General features: G+C 51.0%; 1 protein-coding gene across 12 annotated transcripts in view; it reads right to left on the reverse strand.

The window, feature by feature from the left end:
- Positions 1–6,912, reverse strand: part of ENOX2 (ecto-NOX disulfide-thiol exchanger 2) — a 188,882-nt gene extending 181,970 nt beyond the window's left edge. For 3 of the 12 annotated variants that reach the window (XM_090061316.1, XM_090061311.1, XM_090061309.1), the window contains exon 1: positions 6,358–6,424. Coding sequence is in view for 2 of the 12 variants with exons in the window: in XM_090061313.1 (XP_089917439.1) it covers positions 6,664–6,841 (178 nt within the window). In the remaining 10 variants the exon portion in view is untranslated. Of the gene's footprint in view, positions 1–6,357; positions 6,449–6,652 lie in introns of those variants that run through there. The other 9 variants (XM_090061310.1, XM_090061307.1, XR_016443987.1 and 6 more) reach the window with 8 other exon arrangements.
- Between the last annotated feature and the right edge of the window lie 666 nt (positions 6,913–7,578).

Genomic DNA, 7,578 nt, shown 5'->3' on the forward strand with positions numbered 1-7,578 from the left:
AACCCTAGCCCTACCCTCCAGCATTTCTACTCCCCCCAGCCTGGTGTCATGTGCAAACTTGCTGAGGGTGCACTCCATCCCATCTTCCAGATTGCTGATATATCACTGAGCATATCATGATCAAATGAGCAGTCCTAGAAGGTATATATATTTCAAGAGTAGAAGGAGATGAATACCTCATATGGAACTGTTACTGATGATAATTTATCATTAATTAATAGGATATGGAGTTTTTAAACTTCCCACAAGGCCCACCTTATATGCAGGTATTTATCTAAGGAGCTATTTGAGACTCTTCTGAAACCTGAAATAGAGTCCTTCATGATAATCTAGGCTGCTAATGTAGAACTTCTTCTTGTGTCCTTGTTATAAGCTAAATGATTTTCCAGAATAGTGCACAAGCAATGGCTCTTGTCATTGCTGCAGCAAGGTCATCCTTTGTGCAGGTCTCACCAAAGAGTTGGCAAATGAGCTTCTGTTCCACAGTCTGCATTTCACCACACTTGCACATATTTTTGTCATTAGAGTAGCCCCATTTGATCAAGTGAGTTTTTGATCTTTCAGTTTGCGTGTACAGGCGATTCAGGCATTACCATGTTGGCCAGTCCAGATCCATTCCTCTTGGAAGGTCCTCCTGGGGTTCCATGTCCACTTCAGAACACCTGGTTGCACATAATGTCTCTTTCCATGCCATCAATCAACCTCAATCATGCCATCAACTGTCATGTCCAATGATGCAACGGCAGTCACAAAACACTTTTGCATTTTAAGACATTTAGTTACTTCTTTGTGACCACAGAGTAGATGCCTGGGGTATTCCATTTGCCATGAACTTTCTTTTTGGCTTGCTACCTTTCTTCTAATATTAGGTGGTGCAATGCCAGCAAGTACAGGCTATCCTTTGGTGCTGACTTTAGACATCCTGTAATTGCCCAACAGCTATCATATAGCAGAGCTTACCCTGGCAGTGCAGTGCAGTGCAGTGCAGGTGCAGTCCACACCCACCCCCAAATCCAGCCTGTGGCTGTCCCCACAGTGCTCTACATGGGGCCGAGCCCCACCTGCTTCTGCCCAGGACTACCTGCACCATGCTCCCAATGCAGGTTGTTCACATAGCTGGAAACTCCCTCTAGATGAGAGGGGCCTAGAAGCTAGGTCATATTTGTCCCAGGATAAACCATTTTACCCCTGGACAAAGTGTAATCATTCAAATACTCATGTTCATTGTCCTGGGATAAATTCCAGAAAAGGTACACAGAATAAGTACTAACAGTTCATTCCAGAATATCATAAAGTGCTTCCAAATTGTTATCCCAAGACTGCATCACTGACTCAATGGCAGAAAAGCAGCAGTGCATGCTTTTCTGCATGCTCTGCTCCTCGCCACCCTCTACCCACTTGGGTGCCTGCAGGCGACTACTCGTCACACTGGGTAGGCAGAGTGGATGGAAAGATGCTGGGACCTGGAGGCCCATGCACTGGGGCAGGAGCTGCCCGGCTGCAGTTTTCCCCCACCTGGCTGGGCATCTGCTGCCTGGCACGTATCCCCACAGCCACAGTCACTTCCCTTCCCCCCCAAACCTGCCCCCCACCTGAAGCCCCCACCACAGAACAGGAAGGAAGAAGATGAGGAGGAGGAGGAGGAGGAGGAAGAGGAAATATTGGAGTCAGGGAGAACCAAATGGTACCCAAGTGGCTGCAACTGCACCAGAAGCAACCCCACTGAGAAGCTGTGTGCACTGACCCAGGCCAGGGCAGGCAGAAGCATGGCACAGACTTTTGGGCTCAGCCCTATGTGGACCACCCCAGGCCAGATATAATCAATTGGCAGGCACCCAACTGCAGATCAGATCTGGCCAGTAAGGTGTATTTTGCCCACCCCTGATCTAACACCTGCAAGTTGTATTTTTTCCATGACCAAAATGTTGGGACTTATCCAGCCTTGTGTTCATGCTTAGAGGTCCTATTTCACTGCCTGGGCCAGAGTGTAGCCTACCGAACATGCTCAGCAGGCATATGCATGCTTGCACACCCAAAGTGAATTGCAAACAGTGAGCAAATACCAGAAACTGCCATTAAGCAGATACATACATGCCATGAGGCACATAAAGGAAAATGAAATTTAGCCTTTGGAGACTCACTCAGCATATACACGAGGAACAAGATTTTTTGTTGATATGACTCCTTCAGTAAAAAAACACTTTAAATTACCTGCATCAAACATGCAGGACAGGAAGGGATGTCTATGCTAATAATAAGAGAAATCCAAGCTGGGAATTTTGATTCAAGTTCTTCTTTGCTTAATCATTAAACTCTAGCAGTAGTATTAATTTACAAGAAAATAAAATTAAAATTAAAAAAGGGTAAAAGCATCTTGCTCAGAACTAATTTATTAAAGAAATGTTCATTCTAATGCACTACTGAAATTACTTAAAAAAGTTACAACAGCATCATAATGACAGATTAAATGTTTCACTGCACTAAATGGTGCATTATGAGATTTGCTGCTTTCAAAAGGATTTCCTTCATGAAATGCATCTATATTTTAGTTACTGAATCATACAGAGATTCTTCATATACATGATCATATGAAGGCTAATATCACACACCATATTTTATAAACATGATTAATGATTAAATTCCACTGAAGCTTTTCTAAGACAAGTGTCTGGCACAGATATCCATTATTAATCATTTGGATTAGTGGAGGCCAACCTTTTTTTGGAGGTTTGCCACAAATTAGCCCCACACCCTTTCCAAGCGCCACTCCCATCCCCCTTCCCTCCCTGACTGGCTGCTCTGCTTTCTGTTCCCTGCCCTACCTGCATCTGTGTTGCCTGCCTCCTCCCCACTGCCTATACTACTTGAATCATACAAGCCACAGGTTATTCCCCCCCAAATTTGGACTATAAGATTTGAGTACATGCTTAGCAAATTTGCAGATAAAAATCAAATCAAGTGGAGTTGCAAACACTCTAGAAAGAACTGCAAAGTTCCCAAGTACAGAAGCCAGGAACCCTGGAAAATGACTCTAATACAACAAGTGCCATGAAACAGTTTACTTTTCAATGTTCTTATTTATTCCCCAAATATATTTAAATTATAGTAGCCTGGAATAAAATTACTAGTAACAAAAAAAATTGTTTATGCACACTTAAGTTTACCCTAACTCAGGGGTGGGCAATTATCGTGGGCGGAGGACTGCTTACCCAGTTTTGGCAAGCTGTCAAAGACTGCATTGTCAGCCCCACCTCTTGATAGGTGCCTCACCCCCTGGTCACCATTTTGTGACCAATGTCTTCGGACCAATGTCTCAGGGCCAGCACCGGTGGGGCCAGAGCAGGGCGCAGGTGGCAGCGGTCTGCGGAGCCAGGCTGGGCTGCACCAGCAGGAAGAGGGAAGAGCTGGCCCGGTTCCATAAAGCCCCTACTGCCCTGGACCCTGTACTCCTGCTGCCCTACTCTGGGCCCTGCTGCCCCTGGGACACCAGTGCAGGCCCTGTGCTCCCCCACACGCTCACTACCAGTGTCCCCCATGCCCCCAGCCCAGGCGGGGGGCAGCACACAGCCCCAACCCCCTCCTCACCAGCAGGCAAGGAGCTGGTGCAGAGCATAGGGAAAAGCAGCCCCTCGCCTACCCCGTGGCCAGCACTCCCTGCTGCAGCCACTCGTAGACCGCACAGGGCTGTCCTGAGCAGGCACAGGCAGCCCCACATGGGCTGAGTGGCTGCAGCGTGGGGCGCCAGCCATGGGGCAGAGGAGGGGCCGCTTTTCCCTGTGTGCACCAGCTTGTAACCTGCCCCTGCAGCCAGCCTGGGCCCCGCGCCAGCTCCAGGCTCACCCGTCAGGGCTGCACACAGCGGCAGCAGCTGCAGCTCCCCTGCTTGCCACACCGGGCAGTGTTTGCTGCCGCTGCCCATCCAGAGCTCACGTGCTGGGCAGCACAGAGGCAGCGGTAGCAGCCTCACCACAGCCTACCGGGTGCAAGCTCTGGGCGGGCAGCAGCAAACGCTGCCCAGCACAACAAGTGAGAAGGCTGCAGCTGCTGCTGCTGCTGTGGCACAACCCCAACAGGCGAGCCCAGAGCTGGCACGGGGCCAGGTTACAAGCTGGTGCTGAGTGTGAGGGAAAAGCGGCCCCCCCCCCCACGGCCAGTGCCCCGTGCTGCAGCCGCTCACAGCCCACATGGGGCTGCCTGTGCCTGCTCAGGACAACCCCACACAGACTGCAAGCAGCTGCAGCAGGGAGCACCAGCCACAGGGCAGGCAAAGGGCTGCTTTTCCCTGCACTCCATACCAGCTCCTTCCCTGCCCTTCCCCTGCCACCTTACCTGAGCTTCCCATGCCAGGGCAGCCACATGGTCCCAGACCAGAAGCCCTTACCGGGGCTTCCAACTGTTGGGGCAAGGCCAGGCAGGCCCTGCTGTTGCAGGAACCCCCCAAGGATTCTCTTGGGTCCTACTGCCCCTGGCTCCTGTCATTTTTGAAAGGAACCAAGGACAGAAAATTTTAATTTTCAAAAAAATTTTAGGGGCCCTGTGGCCCAGACAGAATGGCCTTGTGGGCCAGACCTGGCCCACAGGCCATATTTTGCCCACCCCTGCCCTAACTCTTCGTCTGGAAACAAGTATAACCTTTCAGCCTCCCAATGACTCCCCTCTACCTTTGAGAAATTTTTAGTAAGAACTCTGGAACAGAAAGAAAAAGAAAATTACTGTAGCTCTGCAAAGACAACACCATTTGGAGGCCTTATACCATCTGAAACAGACTTTTTTTTTTTAATCAAACTGACCATGCAGATCCTTACCATAGAAGACCAGAAAGCAGCGACAATCCTCTGCAAAGGAAGACTGAGAAACTAATTCAAAGGTGACCTGAAATAACACCTTGCTAAATCAAGCATCCATTTTCTCAGTACAACACACACCTTTCCCTAGAAAATCACCACCCAAATTGAGTTGCGTATCTTAAGCAGGGAACCTGTTTTTTTCATTGAAAAAGAAGCACGCTTACAGACACTGTACATGCCATTCAGCTGTCAACATGGCTCCTGTTTGTCTGATTCAACAAGCTGAAGGGAAGGCTTGTGTTAATCCTCTCACAGCCATAGCTATTGGCTGAGCGCTGTAGCTTGTGCCCAAGCCAGCAAGTGAGCTGACAGTAGCATCTCAATGAGGTTTATGATGTGGAAGGAAAAAATGTTTTCGCTCGATCTGAGCCTTCAAGAGGCCGAGAAGCCTCTTACTTACAGGAACTTCTATAAAACTACTACTGACAGTCTTGCTACTGCTCTTGCAAGGGCCTAACCTTAGGTAACAAAGTCCTCCTGGGCACACGAAGTGTCCAAGAAGTGTGGCACCTCAGGTGACAGTCTGGATGAGGTGGCAGGAAGTTTGTGGTGTGGCAAAAGGTTTCTGCTGCCTCCAGACTGCCTCCTGGGATGCCACACTTCCTGGATACTCTGTGCTCCCAGGATGATTTACTCTGTCACATAAGGTTAGGTCCCAGGCTCTCAACAGCAGGTTGGGAGGTTCTAGACCCACGTAGGGATCCAGGCTCTCTGAACCTTGCTGCTGGGGCCTCCTCCCCCCCCAAGAAGTGGCATAGATGTGAAAAGACACCCAGGACTTATTTCAACTGGAGTTGTATCTCTGTTGGTTTGTGTACACACACACACCCCCTTTCTCTGTTTGCCTGCTCAAGCATTTGATTTGATGCCCTGCAATAGTTTTTGTGGAAACCCATAGGGCTTTCCTAGATTTGAAGCCTTTGTGCTGCTGCAGCTAGGGCAGCAGAACCCCTTAGTAGAGCCACAGCAATAGATGCCTCCCTGAACGTTGATTCCGCGAGAAGCAATTTCTTCCACTGTCCGAGGCACCCTAAGGCAGGCAAGACCCGGTCGCAGCCTATTTCCCTTTCCTCGCACCCTGACAGCGCTCCCGCCCAGCACATCCGAGGGGAAAGAGCGGGGTAGACGCTGCTCGAGGCCCGCCGCGCTCCGGGGCGAGAAGCAGAACCCGAGCGGGGGCGGGGGCCGCGGGCAGGGCCGAGGCAGCAGGGATGCTCCAGCCCGTAGCCGGGCTGTGGCTACCCCCGCCCGAGAGGCGCTCGAGGCCCCGCCCCGCCCAGCGGGGAAGCGGGTCCGCGCCAGCCCCAGCGCCGCTCCTGCGGGCTCCGCTCCGGCGTCATCGCGGCGCTCCCGTGACATCACGGGCTCCCCGGCAGCGCGCGCGCCCCCCAAGCAGGGCGGAGACGGAGCAGCAGCGGCGCCGCCGCCGCCGCCGGGTCCGGTCCGGCCCGGCCCGGCCCGGCCCAAGCCCCCGGCAGCGCGCGCACCCCCAATCTAGCTCGTGCCTCACCTGCCGCCCCCCGGGCCGCGCTGCGCCTGTGCCCCTTGTACATCCGCAGCGGCTGCCCAGGCCCGCGCAGACCGCCCGCAACAGCCCCGCCCCAGGCGGCCACGCCGCCGCCCATTGGCCCGGTCCGGGGACGTGCCCAGCCGCAGGGGCTGCCGGGCGCTGTAGTTCCTCCGAGCTGCCGCCTTGGCCGCGGAGCGAGGGGGACTGCGCCGTGATGCAGGCGGCCGCTAAGGAAAAAAACTGAAAAAAAACCTTTTTGTTTTCTCCCGGTTCAAAGTTAATTTGTTCTCCCGACCTGCCTCCTACCGTTCCCCAAGTCACCGACTCTCGGAGTCCCCCGAGCTGCGGGCCGCGAGGCGCGGGCGGCTGCAGCCGAGCCACGATCCGGAGCGGAACGAATCCGCTGCAACAGGCTCCGCTCCGCTGCCGCCGAGCTCAACTGTAGTGTTCCCGGAGTTTCGTTTTGAAGATCGCAAGGGACCATCTGACCTGACGATGCAGGCCAGTTTCCCACATCAGTTCTCGCAGTAGAGGGAATTACTCCTCCCTTTTACATAATTAAATACTATTGACCCAGATAACACAAGATTAAAATCCAGAATATCTCCTTTTTTGACAGATATTTGACCTGAACTAAAAGACCTCAAGCCCTGGACAATTCACCATGTACTTTGGTAAGACCTTGCAGGGGCTAATTATCCTGACTGGCATCTTGTTTCAGTTTGGGTCTTTCTGCTGCATTAAACTGGCCTGTACTGTCAAACATTGTGTATGAACATGGGTAGCTATAAACTCTATTAAATTAACAGTACCCTTTAACCTTCTAGTTGATAATCTGAAGAAACCAAGCTCTCCCATCATTATGATGACCAAGTTTTTCAGACCACAAGTCATTTTATAGGTCTTCTCTGAACTCTTTTCAATTTTTTAGCATTCTTTTTTAAATCTAGATACCAAACTGGGTACAGTACCCAGTGATAATCTCATTAATGTTGTATACTGAAGTAACACCATATTTTGGCACATGCGGCACACCCCCTGTATAGTACACACCTTGTTTTTGAAGGGCAGTAGCATTGTTTGACTGATATGCAGGAATCCTGGTTTTCACGGTCTAAAAAACCTAAATTCCCTTATAAAAACCCCAATTCTCTGATTACAAATCCAAAATCCATGTTCTTCTGTGATTAAAATAAAATGCTGTTATATATATAGATGTCA

Source organism: Crocodylus siamensis, chromosome 8, assembly GCF_052110815.1.
Source record: "Crocodylus siamensis isolate JL-2025a chromosome 8, ASM5211081v1, whole genome shotgun sequence".
Lineage (NCBI taxonomy): Eukaryota > Metazoa > Chordata > Crocodylia > Crocodylidae > Crocodylus > Crocodylus siamensis.